The sequence below is a fragment of the Rutidosis leptorrhynchoides genome, chromosome 4 (genome assembly GCF_046630445.1).
Source record: "Rutidosis leptorrhynchoides isolate AG116_Rl617_1_P2 chromosome 4, CSIRO_AGI_Rlap_v1, whole genome shotgun sequence".
NCBI lineage: Eukaryota > Viridiplantae > Streptophyta > Magnoliopsida > Asterales > Asteraceae > Rutidosis > Rutidosis leptorrhynchoides.
The window spans coordinates 213,487,835-213,500,417 of NC_092336.1; the positions used below are offsets into that span (position 1 = coordinate 213,487,835).

The window sequence follows — 12,583 nt, forward strand, 5'->3', positions numbered from 1 at the left end:
ATGTCACGACCTAAGGTATGATATCGAATTTGGTGGGACCCGGAATCAGCTACAAAATACCTAAAAAAATACATATATGTAAATAATAATATTGTTTTTCTAAGTAAAAATGGATAACTTAAGTTTGACCTATGTTTGACTATTTGATCAACTTGAGTAATATTATGAGATTGTTGACTTGGGTTAACCATGTTGACTGTGATTGACTTACGTTTGACTTACATTTGACTTGCATTGACTTGCGTTGACTTTTGTTGACTTTTGCTAAATTTAAGAGTCGGACTTGAGCAATAGGACTATACTTACCCTATGGACCGACCTAGCTTATTAGATACTTATTGACCAACATATGTTCTCTAGGTTGAGGTCTACGGTTACTTGCATTCCGATATTCGGTCACATCTCTGTGATTTATTTCTGAAGTTGTCAGGTGAGTTTATAGATCCCCTTTTAAACGCTTTAAATATTTTTGGGCTGAGAATACATGCACTTTATTTTATACGCAATGGACACAAGTACATACTAGATTCTATACTGAGTTTGAACCGAACCCTTAGCTTTGGTAACTAGTAACTGCAGGTTATAAGAACTGGTGGGCGCGAGTAGTTGTATATGGATCCATAGGGCTTGACATCCCCGTCCGTTCTAGGTATAGAGACCCTAGCCTAAACTATAAAGCGGGCATATGCTATTTGAGTTTAGTACACGTTAGTTTGCGTGTATTGTACATGTTGGTTGCATGTATGTTAAAACAGGGGTACTTATTATATATACGTTAAGTTTAGTTACCAGGGTGCTCAATTTCGTAGAATATTTTGATAAACGTTTTGGATGAAACAACTGAAATCTTGTGATCTACCTTTATATACAGATTATGCGCAATATTAAATCTATGAACTCACCAACCTTTGTGTCGACACTTTTAGCATGTTTATTCTCAGGTCCCTATAAGTCTTCCGCTGTTTGCTTATACGTTATTCAAGCTATGTGCATGGAGTCATATATGCTTTATTAGAGAAAACTTTGCATTCACAAAATCATCACCATGTATCTTATTTTGACTGCATTGTCAATGGATGTATTATTGTAAACTATTATTTATGGTGATTGTCTATATGTAGAAATCATCAGATGTCGAAAACATTGGATTTAGATATTCATTTATGGTGTGCCTTTTCAAAAGAATGCAATGTTTATCAAAACGTATCATATAGAGGGCAAAACCTCGCTGTGGGACCGTAGATAACGTGTCGCGCCAATAGCGATTTTGGCGGGCCGTGACAGTAGTAGTCGTTGTTTCTTCCTCGAGACCTTGCGTTGCCAATTCTACGAATAAGTGAGGGTACTTTCTTTGCATTTGGTCTTCTCGTTCCCAAGTAAACTCGGGTCCTCTTTTAGCATTCCAACGGACTTTGACAATCGAAATCTTGCTTTGCTTTAGGGTTTTGAATTCGCGGTCCATAATTTCAACCGGTTCTTCTACGAAATGAAGTTTGTCATCAGTAGTAAGCTCCTCGAGAGGGATGATGAGTTCTTGTTCGGCAAGGCACTTCTTCAAATTTGATACATGGAAAGTAGGATGAACGGAACTTAATTGAGTCGGAAGATCTAAACGATAAACAACGGGTCCAATACGCTCCAAGATTTCAAAAGGAACAATATATCGCGAATTTAGCTTTCCACGTTTCCCGAAATGGATTACACCTTTCCAATGTGCGACTTTTAACATTACGCGGTCACCCACTTGGAATTCGAGATCTTTACGTCTAATGTCGGCATAGCTTTTTTGACGACTACGGGCCGTCTTGAGCCTTTCTTGGATTTGAACGATCTTCTCGGTTGTTTCATGAATGAGTTCGGATCCGGTGATTTGCTTATCACCTACTTCAGCCTAACAAATAGGAGAACGACATTTGTGGCCATATAAAGCTTCGAAAGGTGCGGCGTTAATACTCGAGTGATAACTATTGTTGTAAGAGAATTCGGCTAGAGGCAAATGCTTTTCCCAAGCTTTTCCAAAGTCAATAACACAAGCTCGTAACATGTCTTTCAAGGTTTGAATCGTGCGTTCGCTTTGTCCGTCGGCTTGTGGATGATATGCGGTACTCATGTCTAAACGTGTTCCCAAGGCTTCTTGTAAGGCACCCCAAAATCTAGAAGTGAAACGGGCATCTCGGTCGGAAATAATCGATAAGGGTACACCGTGATGGGATACAATTTCCTTTATGTACAGTTGTGCAAGTTTGTCCATTTTGTCGGTTTCTGAAAATGTTTGATAAGATTATTCCCCCTCGTGGTGGATACTGGTATAGTGTGCAGAGTCGCTCTTCATTGAGAGATCGGATAGTAAGATCCCCTTATGCGGAAATACGAGTGTAATGATATAAGAAGTGTGTTATCTTGATATAGCTACATCGCGCATCTTGTGGTCAAATGTTGAGACTTTGATGGAAACGAGATAGTACACGTAGCCATATATGTTTTGGAATTGAGTAGTAGTTGGTTATTTATCATAAACATAAGGATGATATGTCAATGAAGAAAGAGGTATCCTTGGATTGTGTGTTATCTTGGGTCCCGGTAATATCAGACGGCAACAATGAAATAACAGAGTCATGTAACATGGTACGTAGTGATGAGAAGGTTGATCGAGCCCCATAATTAGGTATCCAAATTTCTTCAGGCAAAATAACGAATTTCAGTTTCTTTGATTTCGAGTCGAGAGAGGAGGCCTTTTATGTGTTCACTTAGAAATATTTTCATATTTGAGCTCCATTTTGTGCTACACGAATTTGGCTAGTAAGGTTGGTGTGGATACTCACGTTCAAGGTTCGGACACGGAGAGGTTTAATTCTTTCCTTTCGGCTCAAGGCATCGGCTACAACATTTGCCTTGCCCGGATGGTAACGAAGTTCACAATCATAAACATTTAATGTTTCAGTCCACCGTCGTTGTCTCATGTTGAGTTGTTTTTGATCGAAAATGTGTTGGAGGCTTTTGTAGTCGGTGAGAACGGTACTTTTAGTTCCATAATGATAGTGTCTCCACATTTTAAGTGCAAAGACAACGGCTCCTAATTCAAGATCGTGTGTCGTATGGTTTTGTTCGCAAATTTTCAATTGTCGGGAAGCGTAAGCAATAACTTTCTTTCGTTGTATTAACACACACCCAAAACCTTGTTTGGAGGCATTCATAATATACAACAAAATCATCATTGCCTTTGGGAAGAGATAAGATAGGTGCGGTGGTTAACTTTTTCTTTAAGATTTGAAATGCCGACTCTTGCTCGGCGGACCAAACAAATTTCTTTCCTTTGTAAGTTAACGAGGTTAAAGGACGACCAATACGGGAAGAGTCGGAAATGAACCTTCGATAACAACCTGCGAGGCCTAAAAGTTGACGAATATGAGTAGGAGTAGTGGGGGTTTCCCAATTACTAATGGCTTCAATTTTCGCGGGATCGACTTTAATACCTTGAATGCTAACAACATGGCCAAGAAATTGAACTTCCTTTAACCAAAATTCACACTTGAAGAATTTGGCATAGAGTTGTTCTTGTCTCAAGAATTCAAGCACGAGTCGGAGGTGTTGTTCGTGTTCTTCTTCGCTTTTTGAATAGATTAAGACATCATCTATGAATACGATAACGAATTTGTCTAGATAAGGCTTGGATACGCGATTCATAAGATCCATGAATACGGCCGGGGCATTAGTTGCACTGAAAGGCATTACAAGAAATTCATAACTACCATAGCGAGTTCGGAAAGTGGTTTTGGAAACATCTTCTCCCTTAACCCTCAATTGATGATAGCCGGAATGGAGGTCGATTTTGGAATACACACGAGATCCTTGTAATTGATCAAGAGGTCATCGATACGGGGAAGAGGATATCGGTTCTTAACCGGTAATTTATTTAGTTCACGATAATCGATACACATTCTTAGGGAACCATTTTTCTTCTTAACGAATAGGATTGGAGCTCCCCATGGTGGATGGCTAGGTCGGATAAAACCACGGTAAAGTAGTTCTTGGAGTTGACTTTGTAATTCTTGCATTTTGGATGGAGCGAGTTGATAAGGTGCACGAGCTACGGGTACGGTTCCCGGTATTTGATCGATTTGGAATTCCACGGCCTATGAGGTGGAAGTCCCGGTAGTTCCTCGGGAAAAACATCGGAAAGTCACTAACAATCGGTACATCTTTGATACGCTTTTCATCGGTTTTGACTTTCTTAACGTTAGCTAGAATTGTAAAACAACCTTTTCGAAGATACTTTTCAACCTTAAGGTCCGAAATGAGGTTGAGTCTGGTACGACTCTTTTCGCCATAACGATCAAGAGTTCACCATTCCCGATAGGAATACTAATGGCTTTGAGATCACAAAGAATGTTGGATTTTGTCTTGGCTAATCAATCCATACCAATAATTACATCGAAGCTTTCTAGGTCCGGTGGTATTAAATAGATTTTGAATTCTTTACCCACCATCATTTTGAGCCATTAGAACTTTGGTATGACCTACTGTAATATAACCACGTTGATCAAGTGTCGTTATATTTCGCTAATTCATACCTCCATTCCAACACCCCTCTATATGGTTAAGTTTGCGTAATTGTGAAGATTGCAAACGAACAAGGTGTAACGACGTATTTAACAAGACTCATAGTTGGTCGGAAGAGTTAGTGCAATCTCAGAAATGTGTTCCCCGAGAGAAATGTATAACTGATTGTTCACGTCAAAACGTTCAAGGTCGATTAGTGGTATCCTTAAGTATAAAGAGAGTAATGAATCATGGTAACGAGTAGTACACAACAGTAGTGATAGGTAGTGATGATGATACTCATCAATAGTAGTGGTAGTAGTAACGAATGGTGATATATAGTGAGGAGCACTAGTGTAATATCAGTAGTGAGTAGTGAGTAGCGACCGTAATAGTTGTGAAAGTTTTACCACACTGGTAGATAGTAAGCCGGGACGGTGGCAAAAAACATGGGAAGAGAGAATTTCCAAACTAGTGTAACGAATGAAGTCGCGTCATCCTTACGCATATCAATCTCAAGTTTACGTGTGTTATCAGAAAGTGGTAGAGTACATGTCAATAGGGTGAGAGTTACTGTGTACAACACTAGTAGGTTAAGCAATGCTGGCCTCAGTCTCGAAATCGGAATCCAAACCATGAATAATAATGGGTTTAGGAGCAGACATCTAAAGCTTGATATTTAATAAACAAAGGACATAGAAATTGTTGAGAAGGGAGTACCCGTGGTAAGTTCATGATCATCGCGGCACGAGATCACCGTTGATTAGTATTCTCAACAATACTAACCATGATGAGGAATCAAGATGAGGAGAACAAGTCAAGAGTTAGATACGAATAAGAAAGCTCATATGTAAGGAATACTCACGTATTAAATGCACAAGTTGCCAAGTAAGTCCTATTTTCAAGTCTAAAGGTCGGTTGTAGTCTAGACTCACTAATGCACCCTATGACTCGGGGTTGACACCAATGAACTCTAATTCCCTACAACCAATGCTCCGATACCAGCTGTAACGACCCGCCAAAATCTCCATTGATGGCGCCGTTAACTTATGTCTCGTTACGTGGTCATAGTCCCTAAATGAGACGCGTTTGACCAAAATTATGTCGCATTCATTTGAAACGTGTAGGACTTGCAAAGTTTTAAGTTTACCAAACGATTCGACTACAAGTTTAAGTTTACAAAAGTTATAAAGTATAAATGAAATAATTTGCGACATAATATAAGTTGAAAATCACGGATGCTATCAATAGCGTATGCATGTATGCTTGACCCCAAGCAAGAAATCAAAGTGTACGCGGAAGCATGTATCAAGTAGCCAATCAAGAACCTGAGAAACATATAGAAAACTGTCAACGAAAAACGTTGGTGAAATCATAGGTGTAATTGTAAACGTTGTTTTTAAACCACAAGATTTAGTATTTCCATAACGTTGATTATCCAAATCATTTACATTCCAAAAGTTGTTGTATCACGAGCACCCAATTATCAAGACTTAACTGTATACAAACCCCGTTATCATAGTGTTAGAACCTACACTATACCCGAAAATATATTTCATCCGCCAACGGTAGTGAACCGTCCGAATGAGGGTTCGTCAAACCCGTATGGATCCACACAACATAAGTTCTCGCTTACACCCTACAAGTGTAACTAATGATAATTGAATTGAGGCTTTTTGTTCTAACTCGTACGTAGAATGTTTGTTTTCGTACTTGTGTTCAAAGCATAAAAGTATAAAACGTATATATTTCTCATCCCATGATTTAAAAGAGTAAAAGTTGTTGAAAAGGTGGGACTATGTTCTCACCTTGAGTGCACGAGTATAAAGGAACTTCACAAAGTAAACGTGTGCAAGAACGAATGCTAGTCTTGACCTAAACAAGTAGGTTGTATCAATACCAGTAAAATACGAGGTCGGTCAAAGTTGTTCAATTAGTCCTATAGCTCGTTACGACTCGATTATATAGCATGTGAGTCAAGTTGTCATGTTTCATGTAAGATATAAGTATAAAAGAAGGTTAGAACGATTACATAAGTCTTCGGTTAAGTTTGACTAAAAGTCAAACTTGGTCAAAGTCAAAGTCAATGGAAAAGTCAACACGTTCGGGTCGGGTCTCGGACAATTTTTCTGAGTTATATAATCATATATGAGCATCTTAGAACAAGTTGCATGTTAATCGGAGGTGCGTAACATAGTTAGAATTTAACGAAAATGAGACTTTTTGGACAGCAGGCAAATGGCGCGTCGCTCAGATTCGTGGCGCGCCGCTCCGTTTCAAGGCAAAGTTTCGGTGCCACTTTGTAGGCATTCGGCGCTCCGCTCAGGGAATCGGAGCACCGCTCCGAATGCCTGGGCAGAAATTTTGGGCTGTTTTCAAGTGTTCAAATCGAACCAATTTTCACCCAAACACATTTTATGGTCAATAAACATGTAAAACGCATATAGTATATCGTTGGAAAGCTATTTTAACAAGTAGTGCAACTAAACACATAACAACAACCAACATCAAACATTTACAACAATCAAATCCACATTAAACAACCATTGAGTGTTCATCATTAATGTTTCAAGTTCATAAATGCAATTTGATGATTCGGGAATTAAATGCACACATATAATATGCCGTTTCAAAGGTAATTAAATATACATTGCAACTAAACACTTACCAACAACATCTCATAGCATTCAATGCATTAAAAAGTCATATTCAAGACTACTAAACCCTAACCAAAAATCACAAATTCAATAATCATGTTAGTGAAGTTTTCCAAGTCAACCTACACATCAAATTGAAGCTAATGATGCTAGTAACACATTTAATACATGGACTTTAACATATAACAACATTCAATCAACCAAAACTCAAGATTAAACTAGTCATTTTTTTCAAGTTCATGCTAGTTACACAAAAATGACAAGAACAAGCAAACAATTCACATATTCATGTTAGACTTGAGTCATAGACACTAACTAACACACTTTTAAGTTCATAAATCGAATATAGAGAAATTTGAGTTTTTAGAAAACCTTACCCCAAGTAATGAAATTGGTACCAAATTAAAGGTCTTAAGTAGTAGATCACGAATATGTAATTTGTTTTGATGTTAGCTTCCTTGAAATGATTTAGATGATGATTTAATGATTTGGGTGAAAATGGTGTTCTTGCAACTAGAGAGAAAAAGATGGTGGGAGGTGAAGTGAAAGAATGGGGAAGTGGGTTTTACTAGTTGACCTGGTCAACAACTAGTTGATCAAGTTTGGCCAAAAGACAAAGCTAGTCCCTCGAGTTTAAAAGCGGGTGCGTGAATTAACCATACGAATTATCTTAAATACGCTAGAGTAAACGGGAGATGTTATAATTAAATAACGGACTTTAAAATAATTAAACGGAAAAGTAAATGGATAAAGAGTTCTAATAACGCCCATTAAAGTTGTCCAGCTAGGAGATACGCCATGTGTCATACGTGACACGCCATGCGTCATGGCAGGACGTACATCATTAGTTGCATATTTGGTCATTTAAAAGAGTTCTACTTACGCCCATTAAAGTCGGAGACCAATCTCACAATATGTGCAAACATTAGAGGCATCCGCGAGAAAAACATTAGACACGTCCTAAATTTTTTAAACAAACTTGCACTTATTAATTTTGTTCAACCAAATTAATTTACTCGTATTAACGAAAAACCAACTCTCATTTGTTTTTTTTGTTTTGTTTTTTTTTTTTTTTTTTTCTATATTTTTTTTCCGGACGAATATTTGTGTTTAGTCCTAAAACCCTCGATATAAATATATACTCCGAATAAAAACCTTTTTATTATTTTCTGATCTCTGAGTTTGATCACCGCCGGCGAGGGTTTCTGGCGATTATATCCGAACATAAAGAAATGGTTTACATTATCTCATGGGACGATTTCGTCCAACAATCCGTACAGATTTTCCGATTCAATCCAGATAAAGTACACTTTTATTAAATAAACCTACTTCATCTTTTATTAAATTATAGGTTTTAGCTACTTGTGTTTCAGATGTAATTTATGAATTTACGATCTGAATTTATATGTGTTTGTTTTTATTTATTTAATTGCGTAATTTACTGGAATACTTTGAATTATACAGACTCGTTATGTGATGAAATACAGACATTCTGATGGTAAATTGGTTCTTAAAGTCACTGATGATAAACAGGTACTTTAATTTTTTATTATTTAATTATTATATTTAATGCATGTAATGTACATATAGATGTTGTTTGTAATGTCACTAATGTGTTTATATGCAATTTTGTCTTGATGTTTATACTTTGAGAATCTTGTGGTGTTTATATGCTTATATAATTATGATTATTATTATTATGATTGTGATATACATGGAGCAGCCAAGAAGTATGACATATAGCATCAATATTAAGTGATCAAATTGAATAAAAAATTTGTTGAAGTCTGAAATATGTGTTTTTTAGAGAAATATAATTTCCTCCAGTTGTAAACGATGCTAGGATAATTTGTTTTATCAAATAATGATAGAGATAAATGGTTGTTTCTTTTAATAATTTTGATGGGTAGAAGGCATGTATGATTGTTGAAAAATTTCATATGGAATCTTTTGATAATGTAAAGTTTTAGATCTGGGTATAGGATTTGAGTTAATAGGAGGTAATGATAAACATTTAGTAAGAACTTGAATTTAAGTTGAGTTAAAATTCTAAATTTTAAATCAATTAATGAATGTGACTGTTGAATGTGACAGTTAAAGAACGATTCATATTTTAGAGTTTCTGCTAATTGAGAGATCAAAGCCAAAAGATTATTTAAGTTATTTTCTGTTAAAATAGTATGTTTAGTATTACTATTAGGTGCGGCTGTGTAGGCCACTAGAGTATGTGTATGCACGACTGAAGTTAGTTTCAATGTGCATTTAATGACTACTAGCTCTCGAATTCTTATGTCAATGTAGCTTGGTAATGTGCTCTCGAATTCTGGAATTAAAGCCATGAACAATATAACAATGAGTTATAATACGTTGCTACTAGTAGATGTTGTTGACATTAATTTGGAAGGATATTGTCATCAATACATGCGATATAGTTCATCTGTTTCTTATTCTGCAAATTTTGCCACTGAAATAGAAGATAAACATATATGACACCTTTTGAAAAATGTTTACTTATAATTTTTATTCACCTTAGCGTTGGCACAAGTGAATTCGTAACGAATTATTCTAGGACTAGGTCTTCAATAAATTAAAAATCTTATCGGTAAATGTTCAAGTTTAATAGAAATTTTTTATGATAAATTTGGTCTATATTAAGTGGTGCGGCAAAAGCTGGTTTCTAGTCATGTGAAAAACTTTGTAAATGCATTGGCAAGTATATGTACTTTTTTGTATGAATCATTAAGTAACTCTGAAATTTAAGTAGAGTTATTTACTTGTATATGGTCAATTGAGGTAGAGCAGCCTTGCCCTTTTTCCATTACATTCAAATTTATGTGTGAACACACGGCTTTGAAAACCTTATGAAACTTTACTGCACTATGCTGATAGCAGTGGCGACTCTAAGCTTTGACCCGTGGGGTCACGGGACACCACTAGTTTGAAAATTGTGTAGAAAATACGCTTTAAAATGTATAGGACACCACTAAATTTAACTAAAGGACCCCATATATTTTCCGAATTTATAGCATTTTCTTTAAATTGTATAGATTGGCTCTATTTTTGAGTCTACAGCAAGCGTCGATCTTTTGATCTTTTGGCATCTTGACTGCCGTTCAGAGCCTAAATTGAATTCCAGGCAGATTTTAAAACCCATGAAAATTTGATTCTACCATTTTAATGGCATCTCATTTTTATTTTACTTTTATTCTACCTTTTAAAAAAAATTACTTTTTGGCCGAAGGTCCACTCGGAAGCAATCTCTTTATCCGTCGAATAGAGAGAGGGATGACTCTCTCTACTTTTGAGAGTGTTTTCACTCTGGGTAGAGAAATGACTTGTCTTTATTCTCGGATAGGGGAAGGATTGTCTACACCTCACCTCCCCATACACCACTCGTTGTGGTATTGGGTTTTGTCGTTGTTGTCTTTAAATTGTATAGGAGACCACTAAACTTAACTAGTCAGACCCCATATATATATTGAATTTGTAGTTTTTTAAAGGTAAACAACCATTCAAATAACATTCAAATATAACTAGTATTGGAAAAAAAAATCGGGACCCCACTGAGTTTGGTTTCTGAAATCGTCGCTGGCTGATAGGATCAAAGTTACACATGACTGAAGACGGCGAAGTTGAAATAAAAAACATCTTTAATGCAGATACTTGCCTACAAATTTGTTCAAAGTTTATTATGGCCTGTTTTCTTTAAAGCTATTTGTTTTTTTTTTTTTTTTAAAGGCTTTAAAGCTATTTGTTTACTTCACATATGTGGCTTGTTAGTTAAAAAAATACTACTCCGTAGAATTAGCCGATAAGTAAATGGGTCTAAGTTGCCATCTCTGATCTATACTTTGCATAAATACAGACATGTGACTGATGTTTTCATTTTGGGTTCTGTTTGTTTTAGTGTCTCAAGTTTAAGACAGATCAGGCACAAGATGCTAAGAAAATGGAGAAGCTTAACAACATATTCTTTACCCTCATGGCCCGGGGTCCTGAAAGTATTACCCTTTCTCTTTTCTTCTTCCTTTAATGAATTTTCCCTTTTATAATTGAAGCAACAAACTCTGGTGTGGGTCTAGTGTTTTTGCTTTTATTTGCTTAACCAAAAAAAAAGAAAAAAGATAAAGAAAAAAAAAAGGCCGAGATTAAACGATACATAAGTGTGTTATGGTAACTCTTGTAGTACAACACAAGGGGTACCATGACATATAAAACATGAAAGCCACAACCATACTTTTGAGAAACAATATCCATATTAAGAACTGCGAAATTTATTGACCCTAATCAAAACAATCTTCAACAGCCGGAAATAACAGAGATCAAAATTGGTATTAAGTTACGACCTGAAATTTGCAAATATTATTGTGTTTATTTGCTTATGTTGATATCACATGTTTTAAATTGTCAATAACTTATTTTTGATTTGGCAGCTGATATAGCAGAAGTAGTTGCTGGAAAAGAACAAGTAGCACAACCTGCAAAGAGAGGAAGGGGAAGGAAGCAATAAAGCAATAACTTAGATATGTTGAGTTTCAAACCATTTGAGTTTTGGTTTTTTGAGTTTTGATAGAACTTTATTTCAACCTGATCTATAATTAGTAGAGTATAATGTCTTCTTTTGAGTTGTATGAATTAGATAGTTCTTTTGGGCTAACATCTTGGAAATATTTATACTTTTAATTGCATTGCAAATTCTGAGATTCTTGTTGACCAGGTCATTTATTGTGCTAGAACTAGTAGTCTAGTATCCTATTCATCCAATGTATAGGCATCTTTTACTTTGTGGAAGAAATGAATGTTCGCAATTTTGAGTTATTGACGCATCTCAAATTCTAATTGTGAAGGATTCCGTTTCATATTAAAATGTAGAGTGGTAAGCTAGTGTTGGAGCTAATCGGTTAGAGTGTCCCATATAGGAAATGGGAAAGAAACAAATGCTTGTATATAAGCTTAGGAGAACCTTCCTCTATCACCAATTGGTTTTAGAGTACTAGGGAACTCTTAAGGTTATATGCAGGGCATGGTGGTGGACCTAAATCGCGGTTCATATCGGGGTGACTGTGGACGTGACCATGGGAAAGGTCGGGTGTTCGGAAAAAGTCGAGATGTAAATGAACGGGTCCGGGGTAAAAAGCCACGTTAATCCTCTTAATCCTCTTAAGCGGAATTTAACGCAGCGTCAATAACTCTTCGCATCTTTTGACTTCCCATGACGCCTCTAACGCGACGTTAAGGCTGACGCGCCAGGAGCGTCTGTCAGAAAATTCACTACAACAAAATACTTGATTATTCACATTTATTTCAGTAGATACACACACTTAGAAGTGTGTGGGATTATACAGTATACGCTTGAGGCAAGCGTGTGAATTTTGTCCATAACAAAT

The 12,583-nt window shown here is 36.4% G+C and overlaps 1 protein-coding gene across 1 annotated transcript; it reads left to right on the forward strand.

The window, feature by feature from the left end:
- The first annotated feature begins 8,353 nt into the window (after window positions 1-8,353).
- On the forward strand, window positions 8,354-11,856 carry LOC139844756 (signal recognition particle 9 kDa protein-like). Its single transcript, XM_071834982.1, has 4 exons — window positions 8,354-8,500; window positions 8,661-8,729; window positions 11,104-11,197; window positions 11,630-11,856. Exons 1-4 carry the CDS (start codon window positions 8,429-8,431, stop codon window positions 11,704-11,706), a joined length of 312 nt encoding a protein of 103 aa, XP_071691083.1. The 5' UTR covers window positions 8,354-8,428; the 3' UTR covers window positions 11,707-11,856.
- Window positions 11,857-12,583: the final 727 nt, after the last annotated feature.

What these genes read in the sequence shown, in the direction of transcription:
- LOC139844756 (XM_071834982.1), top strand. Translation starts at nt 8,429, where the DNA reads ATGGTTTACATTATCTCATGGGACGATTTCGTCCAACAATCCGTACAG. An exon ending in TCCGATTCAATCCAGATAAA is followed by an intron (nt 8,501 to 8,660) that starts GTACACTTTTAT and finishes TGAATTATACAG; the next exon opens with ACTCGTTATGTGATGAAATA. An exon ending in AAGTCACTGATGATAAACAG is followed by an intron (nt 8,730 to 11,103) that starts GTACTTTAATTT and finishes TGTTTGTTTTAG; the next exon opens with TGTCTCAAGTTTAAGACAGA.